Source organism: Pristiophorus japonicus, chromosome 3, assembly GCF_044704955.1.
Source record: "Pristiophorus japonicus isolate sPriJap1 chromosome 3, sPriJap1.hap1, whole genome shotgun sequence".
Taxonomy (NCBI): Eukaryota; Metazoa; Chordata; class Chondrichthyes; family Pristiophoridae; genus Pristiophorus; species Pristiophorus japonicus.
This window is the reverse complement of record NC_091979.1, coordinates 295,556,430-295,571,138: the sequence shown is the minus strand read 5'-3', so window position 1 is coordinate 295,571,138 and position 14,709 is coordinate 295,556,430. Positions and strand designations below refer to the sequence as shown.

The following is a 14,709-nucleotide window of genomic DNA, read 5'->3' as shown; positions in this document are numbered from 1 at the left end:
ACTAAGTACTGTTTAACTAAGTTTGACATTAAAAAAGAACCTTGCTTGTGCTTTTAGTCCCAAAGTGTCTGACTCTCAAAATGGCTGGCCTTTTATACCAGAGCAGCACCATGTGCGTGCTGCTCAGTGGCCTCCAACAATGCCACTATACAATTGCAAGTTATTTCTATTATGCAATGTGCTTCTTGTAGGATATGTGACTGATCATAAATTGTGACTACAAATAGTACGTACATGACATATTTTAGCTGGAGATAGATAGATAGATTTTTGAACTATAAGGAAGTTGAGGGTTATGTGCAGCGGGCAGGGAAGTGAAGTTGAGATCAAGATCAGATCAGCCATGATATTAAATAGTGGAGCAGGCTGTAGGGGCCAAATGGGCCTACTCCAGCTCTTATTTCTTATGTTGTGTTTTTATTGCTAGTCATTGATATGGTCTTGGGTGAAGTTAATCCAAATCATCCTGTTCCTATTCCAGAAATATCAACGCCGGCGCAAGTATAGTCTGTCTGCTGTCTTTTATGCTGCAACAATGCAGCGAGAAATTGGAGACGCCATCCAGTTTGAAGTCAGCATTGGCAATTATGGCAACAAATTTGACAAAACATGCAGGCCTTTAGCTTCTACTACTCAATACAGTCGAGCAGTGTTTGATGGTGAGTATCAGTATTGTAAATCGATGGCAGTCAAGACTAATCTTTCCATTTATAAAATGCATCCGTGCAATATCTTCAAGTGAATCCTCCATGAATTTTTTTAAGCCAAGATGTATATTCTTTGAATTTGTAATTTCAAACCGTAATTATTTTATAGAAGTGCATTGTTTTCTCTCATTGTGATGTCTGTTAAACATAATGGCCACACTTAATCTTTGTATTTTGACCGCCCAGCACTACATTAATGGATTGTGTCCTTCCAAACTTCAGGTTGCATCTGTAGAGCATTTTGAACTGTATAGTGCCGATGAAGCAGTCTACTTGATCGGCACCCCATCCACCAGCTTAAACATCTGCACTCTTCACTTCCGCATACCATGGCCGCAGTGTGTACCATCTACATGATGCACTGCAGCAAGTTGCCAAGGCTTCTTTGGCAGCATCTCCCAAACCCATGACCTCCACCACCTCGGTCAAGGGAAGCAGGTGTATGCGTACACAATCACGTTCAAATTCCCTTCCATGTTACATATCATCCTGACTTAGACATGTATTGTCATTCCTTCATTGTCTCTGGGACAAAATCCTGGAATTCTCCTACCTAATAGCATTGAGAGCTTCTTCATGGACTGCAGTGTTTCAAGAAGGCACCTTCTCGATGGCAATTAGGGAAGGCAATAAATGCTGGCCTTGCCAGTGATGCCCACATCCCATGAATGTTTTTTTCAATTCTTGGATGAAGCACTATTAACTTAGTCTGTCACTATTGCGAAGAACAATTTAAGATGAGCAGTCACATAGCCTACAAAGAAGCACATTGCATAATAGAAATAACTTGCAATTGTACAGTGCCTTTGACATCCTGAGGAGGTTTCAAAGCGCTTCACAGCAAATTAATTGCTTTTGAGGTGTAGTCACTGTTTTATAGGCAAACTTAGCAGCCAAATTGTCCATGGCAAACTCCTTGAGACAGCTTTGAAGTCATTTATCTCAACTGTTTTTGGCGATGTTGAGTGAGGGATAAGTGGTAGCCAGGACTCAGAAATCCCCTGCTCTTCGAATAGTGCCATGGGATCTTTTGCTGCTATTTGAAGAGGAGACTTGGTTTTACATCTACAAAAGGCAACGCCTTTGACAATGCAGCACTCTCTCATTCCTGTGCTGAAATATAAGCCTAGATTTTGTGTTCAAGTTCTTGGAGTGGGCCTTGAATTGCCTTCTGACTCAAGTGCTACCAAATGAGTTAATTTTTTTTTTTAAATACTTTTGCTGAACTGTATTTCCTTGTTGCTCTAACAAATTGGTTAATGTGGTAAATAAGCTAGTAATGCTGAATTGAAGAGATTTATTCATTAGTAAACTGGCCAGTATTTCAAGAGTATCTAAAGTGGGTAATGCAAAATAATCCCACAAATATTTTGTCTCGCCTTCTGCTAATGGCTCCTCAGCCATCTGATCTTATCCTTCCACAATACCCATAATAACATCGAACTGTTGCTCAAGTTCAGGGTCCTGATCTCGAAGCCTCTTGGCAACCTGCTCCAGCCATTCTCCATCTGTGTAAAGAAATACTTCCTGATATCTGCCCTAAATTTAACAAAACACAGCCGTGAACCTGTGAACCCACCCCCCCCCCCCGCCCCAATTGTCCTGCGGCCCTGGTGTGTCTGTAAATATTGTTTTAGGTTTACTTTCTCGATTCAGTTAACTAACTTCTATGCCTTCATAAGGTCCCGATTGAGCCCTTTCAAGGCTGAAGAGCCCTAGCTTATCAAATAACTTCTCATGGCTCTGCCCTCCGGTACCAGGCACCTCATTTATGGTAACCAGATCCAAACAGTAATTGAACTTTACGCAGCTTGTGAACATCTATTTCCAGCAGTTACCTGCATCAATTATGGCTGTACAAAATAGTGCATGTCTGATCGCAATCCGTACTGCTAGTTGATCCTGGATGGTGGTGGGTAATTGTCATCTGCACCCATAGGCCAAGGGGACAGTTGACCAGGATTCCTGCTCCTGAATGCTATCCAGTAACTCCTTATGCAAGTATGGGAATAGTCTGGTGTATATAATGACACCTGGATGGGGTACCACTGGGCATCCGATCCTGTGGAATCGTAACCCAGCAAGGATTCAATACCCATCGGAGGGGAGAAAATGTACGCACGGATACAGGGATGGCTAAATAAGAAGATAAGAACATAAGAATTAGGAACAGGAGTAGGCCATCTAGCCCCTCGAGCCTGCTCCGCCATTCAACAAGATCATGGCTGATCTGGCCGTGAACTCAGCTCCACTTACCCGCCCGCTCCCCGTAACTCATAATTCCCTTATTGGTTAAAAATCTATCTGTGATTTGAATACATACAATGAGCTAGCCTCAACTGCTTCCCTGGGCAGAGAATTCCACAGATTCACAACCCTCTGGGAGAAGAAATGCCTTCTCAACTCGGTTTAAATTGGCTCCCCTATATTTTGAGGCTGTGTCCCCTAGTTCTCGTCTCCCCGAACAGTGGAAACAACCTCTCTGCCTCTATCTTGTCTATCCCTTTCATTATTTTAAATGTTTCTAAGATCACCCCTCATCCTTCTGAACTCCAACGAGTAAAGATCCAGTCTACTCAATCCCTCATCTCCGGAATCAGCCTAGTGAATTGTCTCTGTACCCCCTCCAAAGCTAGTATATCCTTCCTTAAGTAAGATGCCAAAACTGCACGCAGTACTCCAGGGCCACTGTACAGCAACATTCTAAAGGGTCAAAGTGTAATAAAAAGGCAAGCATGAAAGCTCGGTGCCTCAATGCAAGGAGTATTTGGAACCCAGGAGAGGGCTCTGAGCTAGTTAGTGGGTGAGAGCTCAGATGAACAGGACCCCAAGAAAGAATGCAAAAGGCAGGAGGCAACAGAGCAGAGTAGTACTGGGGTAAGTGTAAACCACAAGGTGATAGGAAGAGACAATATGTATGAATATAAAGGGGCTGCAGGAGGGGTCAAAACTAAAAATTATAGTTTTAAAAACTAGTATTAAAACACACAAAGCAGAGTTGTCAATGGGATGTGGGTAGTGGTGTGCCTTAAATGAAAGTGCTACATATAGAGGAAAAATAGTAGTGAAAGGAAGTAAATCTGGCGTGTCCAATCTGAAGCCTCTAGTCACACTATTATTTCCTGGTTTGTTCAAATATTGTGGGTCTGGAGGTTTCCTTATTTAGCTTTTGGTGGATACATCCTAAATTGGAACATGATTTTAAATTTCATATTTGCAACTCCCCTGCCCCCAGGCACCATGAAATCCCTGTGTGGCTCAAAGACAAAAGCTTACACACTCTTGCCCTAAATGGCAGGACTGTTAATATCTTGGGATTCACATGCATAGATCTTTTAAAGGTGGGTGTGCAGGTCAAAAAGGCAAATAACCTTCTGGGTTTTAAATCTACCACAAGTGGATACTGAGGCCAAGATGCTGTTTAAAAGGGAATTGTTCAATCTGGAAGAATATAAAGGAAGTATTCAATAAGGAAGAATATAAAAGGGCAGGTAAATGGGATTGGAGTGGATTGCCAATTCAAGACAGCAAGAAATACTGTTTTCGAAGATACAATATCTGTCAACAAGGTAGTCATTCCATCTGCTAAGTCATGATCTTCTTTATTTCTGTCAGGCAACTATTACTACTTTCTACCTTGGGCCAACACAAAGCCTGTGGTGACGCTGACGTCTTATTGGGAAGATATTAGTCATAGGTTGGATTCAGTGAACATCATCCTAAAAATGGTCCACAGACTGGTGAGCATTTCCCTTTTTCTTTCCACCTGTCTCCTCCCCTGAGTTTTACCATGAAGTCATTTCATCTTGATACATTTGTGTAAGATAAGCTACAAGTTCCTGGTGGTCTTGTTCAGCTAAAGTTGCTTCCGACTGCAAATAAATTGCCTTTCTTTTATTTATTCACTTCAGTTGCAATGTCTGTAGGCCAACAAATCAAAATACCATCAGATGTTCTATCCTGCATCTTTTAATTTCAGTGAAGTTTTCAGCCATCTCTGATCAACTGGCAGCAACTGATCTTTCACCTTGTGTACTTGTTTTTAAAGTTGTCGGTCCTGTCCACCATTATGGCATACCAGCTCAGTATTTGTCCTTTCAATTTTGACTCTGTACAACCATCCATTTCCTTCTAGATTACAGAAAAAATTGACTTCATTATAGGAATACTCCCTGCCAGCAACATATTCACTTAATTCCCTTCTATTTTCACTGAAGTAAGAAAAAGATTTTCACACAAGTGGATGATAACCCGATCAACATGCATAATAACCCATTCATATTCCACTTACCATTGACTGTACCCCCAAAGTTAGCTACAAATATAAATAAAGTAGCTCTCCTGAGACTGCATGCACCATCAATGGGAATGCTGCCTCAAAGTTTGTAATCGGGTAAAGGTGGCCAAAAGATGATTGCTAGTATGTTGAATGATTTGAAGTATTTTTTCTTGGCTCTGCAGTAAAGGAGATCTACAGTCACTGTGTGCTGACCTTCCCTAGCCATTGGTGAAGGTACTGGCTCTTGTGAAACGCTCTCTCTCTGACTTTAAAACAACTGTACACGTGAAAACTTTTGCATGTAGAGTTGTCTTAAAATTGATCCAGTTGCAGTAGAATCTGCCTGTAATTTGAAGGAGCAGTGAAACTGAGGGAATTTATTGAAGCACTGCTTCAGGAGGCAGTTTTCCAACATTATCTCAGCATAAAACAACGGCATTTATTAAAGCCAGCATAATCTGTCCTTTCTTCCAGGAAAAGAGCTTAACGAAACTGAAGACTGCTATTCAGGCCAAATTAGGTGAGGAACGCCTGGCTGAGATCTGGTTGAGCGTTATTGAAGAAGTCATAGAAGATTGCAGGTAAAAAAAAAAACAACCGTACCCGACATTGTAAAACTATTTCCTGTACTAGATACTTCTAGAGAGCTATGCAGTCACTTGATTGGCTATTGACACAACTTAATTGTATGAATGGACAGATCCTTGTAATATTTTGCATATTCATCGATGAGTTAAACTTTGCCATCATTGCTGCTGTATTCCAACGCAACTGGCTATGGTAGTGAAGTGTCTGATACGGGACTAGCAACCCAAAGATTGTGTTCAGATCTAACCATGGCAAATTGTGAAAGTGATTTAAATTTGGTAAGTTATGGGCTCGCACCAAATAAATTGACAGTGAAAGCTGCTAGTTTTTTTTTATGGATGTGCTTATTTGCAACAGTGAAATACTCTGAATGGAACCCCTTAATCACATGACCTGATTTGCTGAATGGTCCTCTTGGAGGGTAAGACACATCCAGCACTTTCTCTGGAATGTGTAATTAGAATCGCCCTGCCTGTGTAATCAGTGACTTTACATAGTGTAATTCGAGCCATGCTGACTCCAGACAGAGAGCTCACTCTCCCAGGTTAAGAACACCCCAGCCCCGGTTCATGATGCGACCGCTCTCTCTTTCCCCCACCCCTCCCAAAAAAAAGCCGGTCTCTCGATTGATTGCTCACTCTCAGTGGAACTTTTTATAAACCTATTCAATTTTTTTGCAAATGCTGCTTTAATACCAGTAGATTAAGTATTATGGTTCAGACAGTGTGCATTAATTAGATTGCATTCATTGAAATGATCTGTTGCGATAAGCAGTTGAAATATCTAATCCGTGCAGACATCTTTCAAACTTGACTCTTGAACGCGTTTGGAGTACAGAAAGATTTGGAGTAAATCTATTCTGTTGTACCAAAAAGCAAGGTGGGGATTTTCCAATGCCCATCGTTCTGCTTCACAAACCTTGGTTGATTTTGTTCATTGGTAGGGTATATAACTTGCAAATGGATTTATTTGGTTCAACTGCTAGTGTTAATGACAGTTCATTTACTCGAACAGATTTGTTACCTTCTGTTTTATTGCATTCTTGATTCTCCATTCAAACATCAAGTGCTAGCTTTCCTGCCTCACTACTTTTTTCTTTAATTGTTTTTTTTCGGCATGACTATCTGTCCTAACTCTCTCTTCTGCACATGGGGAGGGGAGAATGAACTCCGGGAAGATGGATCTTCTTGTTCCAACCCCCTGGTGCATGTGTTACAAGGGACATCGTTGATGAAATCCAGAAGTCACGACACTCACGATTCACTTCATGCCCAATAAACCTGTTAACAATCCGCACACACTGTCCCATCTATGGCCGTGGAGGTAGAGGATGGTAAGGTCATTCTTGAGTTGGCAATCAGTAACTCATGGGGTGCAGCAGGGATCAGTGCTGGGACCCCAACTATTTACAAATCTATATTAATGGCTTGGATGAAGGGACATAGCCAAGTTTGCTGACGATACAAAGATGGGAGGAAAAGCAATGTGTGAGGAGAACACACAACCTGCAAAAAGACAGACAGGCTAAGTGAGTGGGCAAAAATTTGGCAGATGGAGTATAATGTTGCAAAGTGTGAGGCAATGCACTTTGGCAGAAAAAAATCGAAGAGCAAGTTTTTATTTAAATGGAGAAAAAGTGCTGCAGTACAGCAGGACCTGGGGATCCTAGTGCATGAAACACAAGGTTAGTAGACAGGTACACCAAGTGATCAGGAAGACCAATGGAATCTTGACCTTTTATTACAAAGTGGATGGAGTATAAAAGCAGGGAAGTCTTGCTACTGCCAAGCAGGATATTGGTGAGGCCACACCTGGAATACTGTGTAGTTTTGGTTTCCATATTTACAAAAGGATATTTTTGCTTTGGAGGCAGTTCAGAGAAGGTTCACTCGGTTGATTCTGGAGATGAGGGAGTTGACTTATCAGGAAAGGTTGGGCCTCTACTCATTGGAAATCAGAAGAATGAGAGGTGATCTTATCGAAACGTATACGATTATGAGGGGACTTGACGAGGTGGATGCAGAGAGGATGTTTACACCAAAGGGGAGACTAGAACTAGGGGGCATAAACTTAGAATAAGGGGCCGCCCATTTAAAACTGGAGAAATTTCTTCTCTCGGGGTTGTAAATCTCTGGAATTTGCTCCCTCAGAGAGCTGTGGAAGCTGGATCATTGAGTAGATTTAAGACAGCAATAGTAAGTTTCTTAACCGATAAGGGGTTATTGGGAGCGGGCAGGGAAGTGGATCTGAGTCCATGATCGTGTTAAATGCTGGAGCAGGCTCGAGGGGCCGTATGGCCTCCTATTTCTTATGTTATGTTCTTGTGCGCTTGCACTGGGGTTAGGGACTTTGGCTGGAACTTGATGGCCTTTGGGGAAATCTGTCCTCTGGCTTCTGAAGTCAGAATGGATCGAATTACAAATTGGAAAGTCAGTCAGAACTTGGGCTAGGCGGTTCCAGTTGCACATTCCAGAGGAACGTCAGTGTGTGGCTTATTCTCCAAGGGGACCAATCAGCAGTAGGTCATGTGAAAATGCAGACCCAATCAGAGAAATGGCTGCCTTTCAGTTAGTACAACGAGACGCATCCTTTTTTTTTAAACAAACCAATTACTTGGTTTGAAATTGATGACCCCTCTGCTCTAAGTCTTGTTCCTGAATCTGTCCTGATTTCAGCCAACCTCTGCCGAAGATGGAAGGTAAACCTAATGTAACGCAGCTTGACCTGCAAATCCTAAAGCTTCGGAAAAACACTCTGGAAAGTATTCTTGACTCTGCAAAACGCATGCGGATGGAGGCAGAAGATCCGAAAGAAACAATCATTGATCTTGAAGACTGGTTAGAGAGACTTCAATCATTGGCTGAAGAGGTTAGTAGTCAAACATGCAATGGTTAAAGCTTCCAACTACATATTTGCAGGAGTAATCATTTTAGTCCAGTCATTTAAAAGGAGATTTGTGATCTTTTGGGCAATATAGATACATGGTGGAAACTAACACAAGAACTTGCATTTATATAGTGCCTTTAACATTGTCAACCCTTCTGTGAAACGCCGTGGGATGTTTATCATACAAAATTTGGCACTGAGCCACATAGGAGATATATGATGATGGGTGACGAAGCTTGATCAGAGGTGGGTTTTAAGGAGCATCTTAAAGGAGAAGAGAGTTGTTTAGGGAGGGAATTCCAGAGCTTGGGGACCAGGCAGCCGAAGGTGCACCTGGCAATAGTGGAACGATTAAAATTGGGGTTTCACACGAGGCCGAAATTGCTGCGCTTCAAGGAGGGCCAGCTACGTGACAAATCGGAGATAACATAGGTGCAGGAGTAGGCCATTCGGCCCTTCGAGCCTGCACCACCATTCAATGAGATCATAGCTGATCATTCACCCTAGTACCCCTTTCTTGCTTTCTCTGCATACCTCTTGATCCCTTTAGCCATAAGGGCCATATCTAACTCCCTCTTGAATATATCCAATGAACTGGCATCAACAACACTCTGCGGGTAGGGAATTCACAGGTTAACAACTCTGAAGAAGTTTCTCCTCATCTAAGTCCTAAATGGCTTACCCCTTATCCTTGGACTGTGTCCCCTGGTTCTGGACTTCCCCAACATCGGGAACATTTTTCTAGCTCCGCTCCTGTCCTGTCCTGTCCTGTCAGAATTTTATGTTTCTATGAGATCCCCTCTCATCCTTCTAAACTCCAGTGAATACAGGCCCAGTCAATCCAGTCTCTCCTCATATGTCAGTCCTGCCATCCCGGGAATCAGTCTGGTGAACATTCCCTACACTCCCTCAATAGCAAGAACATCCTTCCTGAGATTAGTAAGAGACCAAAACTGAACACAATATTCCAGGTGAGGTTTCACCAAGGCCCTGTACAATTGCAGTAAGACCTCCCTGTTCCTATACTCCAATCCCTGAGCTATGAAGGCCAACATACCATTTGCTGCCTGCTGTACCTGCATGTCAGCTTTCAATGACTGATGTACCATGACACCCAGGTCTCGTTGCACCTCCCCTTTTCCTAATCTGCCGCCATTCAGATAATCTGGCTTTGTGTTTTTGCCACCAAAGTGGATAACCTCAATTATCCACATTATACTGCATCTGCCATGCATTTAAGGAAGAGGTAAAGAGTGGTGCTGGTGAACTAGAGCCAAAACTAACATTTTACAGCATTTGATGTTTTTAATAAAATTGCCTTGTGTAAACTTTTGTAAAGCACAGTTGCTGTATTGTGAAAAGCACCAGAAAATAAGATTGATAACAATGACATTCAAAATCCATAATCTTTTGAGCACTAGTCATTGCAGTTGAATTGTTTGTGTTGAGTAGAAAATTAAAAAATACATTGGAGGCAAACTCTTGTCCTGCTCTACACATTCCATAATCTTGCTTCTGCTGTACATTTTTCTTACTGCAAGGTGCATTTATACTGTACCAGTAATGTTGCTGTGAAGCAATTTACTGTTTAACAGGAGACTTCCTTCCCCAAAGCTCCATTTCACCCCAAGTTAAATCCTGACTTTGGATTTGCGTTACTATAATATCTGTGAAGTGAAACGCTTCACCTACTATTGTGGTGTACTTGTATTCCAGATATTGTAGTATAACTGTTCCCTTTGATTGGAAGTAATGCGCTGAATACAATGGATATGGTTTTGAATAGAAATTTGATCTTGTATGCAAAGTTAAATTCACCAATAATGAGTCATTGCATGTGCGGTATAATAGTTGACATTCACCCATTTTGCCATTTGTTTTCTCCGCCCTCATTCTGAATACAGTTTCACAAGTGCTAGCAACTCTCCAAATGGTCATTCTTCATGCAGTGGCCTAGAGTATAAGCTGATTATTTGATGGCCAGAATGTACCCTAGCTATGTCTCATGCTTCCACATCTAGCATCTATACGCATACACTTTGCTGACTTGGCTGATTTGACTTATTTCTACTCTTAAACCAAGCAAATCTAGGCAATTGTAGAACCCCAATCATGGCCCCAGCTAAGTGCTAACTTGGTACAGGCCAGGGTTTGACCTTGGAACCACCTTTGTTCAGTACAGAACAGGAGCCTAAATTTGCGAGATTAACTTTTTGTATGCTGCTAACTTAGTCGGAAAGAGTTTGTTACCATGGTAAGGCATTTTTCTTTTTGCCCTAATAGCCACAGAATAGCATGCCTGACGTGATCATCTGGATGATATGTGATGAGAAACGAGTTGCATATGCACGAATCCCAGCACATGAGGTGCTTTACTCAACCACCAGCGAAGAAGCCTGCGGCCGATACTGTGGAAAGTCGCAGACTCTATTCTTGAAGGTAGATTGGAGTCTGGCACTTGGCATTAACGATAACTCTGCTTATTTATTACTCTTAAAGAATGCAGAAATCATTTATTCAGCTTTTGTTTTGTGAAGCCTTACTGAAATTAATACTGTGGTATCGTGTGTATTTGAGATTTGTCCTGTATGGACGATGCATATTGACATATTGGCCACAAATATTCTCATTGGCTTTTGGGTCTTTCTACCTGGGATACGGTTTTGCTTATTTTCTAACTCAATTGTTACTCTTGTCATTGTACACATTTAAATTGCACAGCTGGATTAAGCCTCATATTATTTGGTTTCAAGAAATATATTTAAGTAACTGGTTTATTAACCAAATTAATTTCAACAATTGGGTTTCTTTTGTGCTAAATTGCACATTGTCTCCTCATTGGCAATTGATAGAACAGTCTATTATTACTTCAGCATCTGTTCCATCCAGTTACTAAATGGTTCTGGAGAAACTGGTTAAAACTGGTCACTTAGTTGTAGTCCAAATGCTATTTTAGTTTTTTATCATTATAACCTCATTCGGTGATTGAGGTGTTTTCAAAAGCCAGTTTATCCAGGCCAAAATATTCCAGCTGTTCTTTGCATAGATCCCTCAAAATTGCTGCTCTTGTACCTTGCCGCCTGAAGCCGATGGGTTAGAATTTCCGCAAAGTTTTCCTGCTTTCCTGCCATAATTGCAGCGAAAACCCTGTTGAAACAGTTTACACCGTTTCAACTATCATTTACGCTGTATTTCTAGAGTTTCCGTCAATCTCCCGCAGGAGTTATGTTGGGAGTTTGGGAGAAATGGATGGAATTTCCAGGTGAGTGATTTTATAGTCGGCCCAGTACTATAGATAACTCTTTTTTTTTCATTTGAAAACAATGACTTGCGCTGGGCCCAATTCCACAGGCACCTGGCAACCTCTGAACCAAGTGGCCATTAATTGTGAGGTTGGATAAGGAGTGTCTGTAGGTTAATCACCACCAAGTCAACTCTGTCCCCACTCAACATCCACTCATGGGGACCAAACTTCCCCAGGAGTTGCTCCGTATTTTTCTGGAGTATCTTTTTAGTTGCAATTCTGGCCATTTTGCGCCAGTGTAAGTGAGTTAGTTAGGTTTTTAGTGGGTTTTTTTCCTCAAAGGGGGCATTCCCAGCCATTTATGCCTGTTTTGGCCATTTAAGCGAGTTTGGCTAGCAAATAGTTGCTCCAAACTAACTTAGGCCAGCGTATGTTGCCACTTCTGTCTACACATAAAAACCTTACTTAGAATTAAGGAATCGATGCAAGTAACTACATTTAAAGTGCCACAAAGCACAATAAGTAATAAGCATTCAATAAAAAATAAAGAACTGAAGTAAATAATTAAATAAAACACAGAACTGAAGTAAATGCTACCTTCAACTAAACTCGCCATGGCTGGCCGTGCAGGAGTCCCTTTGGCCTGGGATAGATGCGAGAGAACATGGCATCTCAACAGTGGGGGAGGGAATTCTAGAGAGAGACACACACGCATGAAATGTATTCGATTTGGTCAGCAAGATAACGCCACAAACACATATTGGATTGGTGCCAGCAGCTGTTGGTGGTCTGCCTTGGTTAGTTCAAAATTTGCTTTCTGGCCTTAGCCAGCTTGGTAATTCAGTTCGAGCCAGGTCCCCATCTGCCTTGTCCCCTCTTGGCCTGTTCTTTCATACGCTGCATGAGGCCGTCCCCGCTCTCTGAATGCTCATGTGTCCCACGTGCACATTAACCCTGTTGCCGAGCATCTCCTGCCTTTGACTTGCTGGTTGACAATAATGCCTTCGGCAAGTTATGCTGTAAAGATCCCAATCGTGTCCTAAAATATTCAAGATACTTTAAATCAAAGCGTGTGCCCACACATAGGCACAGTCACTGAAATAATGCTGCTAGGGCCATTGGGGGCCTGCTCATGTGAATGTGGCATCAAGGGAGCCCATTCGGCCAGGGCTAGTGGCGGTGTGCTTCGGGCCCCTCCCACACAGCGTGCAGAGATTCAGGCTGCGAGGAGCTACTGCACATACGCGCAGACTTTAGCATGTATGTGCAGAGATCCCGGCACTGTGTTCAATACCGGGACCTGGCTCCACGCTCCACGCTCCACGCATTCTGTGCTGCGCCAAGGGCCTGGAATGACTGGATTGCAGGGAGAATATGAAGGTAAATAATAGACGCTGTTTCTGTTCTTGAAGTCAGCACACCACACAGAGCTGCGCGGTTCTAACCCTGGGGACATACATGGATCCATGGGGCCCAAAATTAGCCAGGAGTTCCTCTTTTTTGTTTTTTTTGGAGCAACTTAAAAATACCCATTTTGTACATTCAATTTATGCCAGTGTAAGTAACTTAGTTAGGATTTTTTTTGTGTAGTTTTTTTTCAAAAGGGGGTGTTACCAGCCACCTATGCCAGTTTTGGTGATTTAAACCACTTTGGACAGGTAATAGTTGCGTCTGTCTCTGTGTGTGTGTGTGTGTGCGTCTGTCTCTGTGTGTGTGTGTGTGTGCGTCTGTCTCTGTGTGTGTGTGTGTGTGTGTGTGCGTCTGTCTCTGTGTGTGTGTGCGCGTCTGTCTCTGTGTGTGTGTGTGTGCGCGCGTCTGTCTCTCTCCCTGCGATCTGACCTTCCCTCTTCTCCCCTTCAAGTCCTGGCATGATCAAAGGGGTTCTGCCACCAAATGTCGTGCCCCATTTGCTCCCAAGCTGAAACAAGTTCGCTCAGCAAAGACCAACGACCAGACCTGGTTTGTGTAGGTCACTACCATACCATACAGTGTCATTGGCCACTGAGGGAAGATTTGTGAAGATTGGTATGATATTTAATAAATCTTAGATCACCAGATAAATTGGTAGATTGACGATTCAGAATGTGCTTGATTTTACTGAGAAGTTTGGACAGGCTAACTCTCTTGTTTCTGTTCTTCTAGTACGTGCAAGGCAAGAGCAAAAATTCCAAAATTCCAACTCAGTTACGTATCCGATTTTGGCTTGGACTCTCAGCTGTTGAGAGCAAATTCAACAGCTTTTCAGAAGGAAACTTCAGTGTATTTTCTGAATTGGTAAACCAGAAGCATGTTTTCTTTTTTATTCCTTTGCAGTAGAATGAGTTAGTACAAAGCGATGCAGCTAGGACACTAAATGTGGAATAGAAATACTTGTAGAGTACTGTACCTATGTGGCATGTGACTTTTCCCTCAAAGGGCAGGATTCCAGACCTTTAGTCACTAAATTATCTGCCATTATACAGCAATCCCCTCACACTTAGCAATGGTGCTGAATTTGTCATACATTGAACACCAATGGGATTCCACATTCCTTCATCACATTGGCCCATTGAGAGGTGTTAACTAGTCCCTACTGAAGTTGAGCAAAATATATTTTTCATCCAAGTGGTGTGGTACCGTCACTCCCAATATGTTTCCTCCTTCGCATTCAAGCCCACAGTTCTCCATTTTGCACCTAGGCCATATTTGTCATTTCTTCTCGGTGAGGGAAGTAAAATTAAAAGATACGTTTAACTATGGTCTTGTGTTCTCATGTCAGGTGCAGCCGCTGACTTTTTTTGGCGCTCTGGCTATATTATTTTTTGCTCTTGGACTCCAGTTTGTCCTAGCGTTTCATTGTTTTTGTGTAAGATGTATTTTATTTCATATGTTTGTGCTCAACCAGACACCGATACATTTTTCCTCAATGGCAAAGTTACTTGCTTCCTCTGTTAACGAATAATGCTCCTCTGATTATACACCTTAAATTTACACTTGGCAAGTATCTCAAATTAGGGGTAGGCATT

At 42.2% G+C, this 14,709-nt stretch overlaps 1 protein-coding gene across 1 annotated transcript in view; it reads left to right on the top strand.

The window, feature by feature from the left end:
* The window catches only part of LOC139260334 (myoferlin-like), a 301,635-nt gene that overhangs the window by 97,176 nt on the left and 189,750 nt on the right, over positions 1-14,709 (top strand). Inside the window, exons 20-25 of the mRNA XM_070876822.1 lie at positions 482-659; positions 4,323-4,447; positions 5,461-5,567; positions 8,250-8,442; positions 10,744-10,899; positions 13,847-13,978. Coding sequence (XP_070732923.1) covers positions 482-659; positions 4,323-4,447; positions 5,461-5,567; positions 8,250-8,442; positions 10,744-10,899; positions 13,847-13,978 — 891 coding nt within the window. The remainder of the gene's footprint in view (positions 1-481; positions 660-4,322; positions 4,448-5,460; positions 5,568-8,249; positions 8,443-10,743; positions 10,900-13,846; positions 13,979-14,709) is intronic.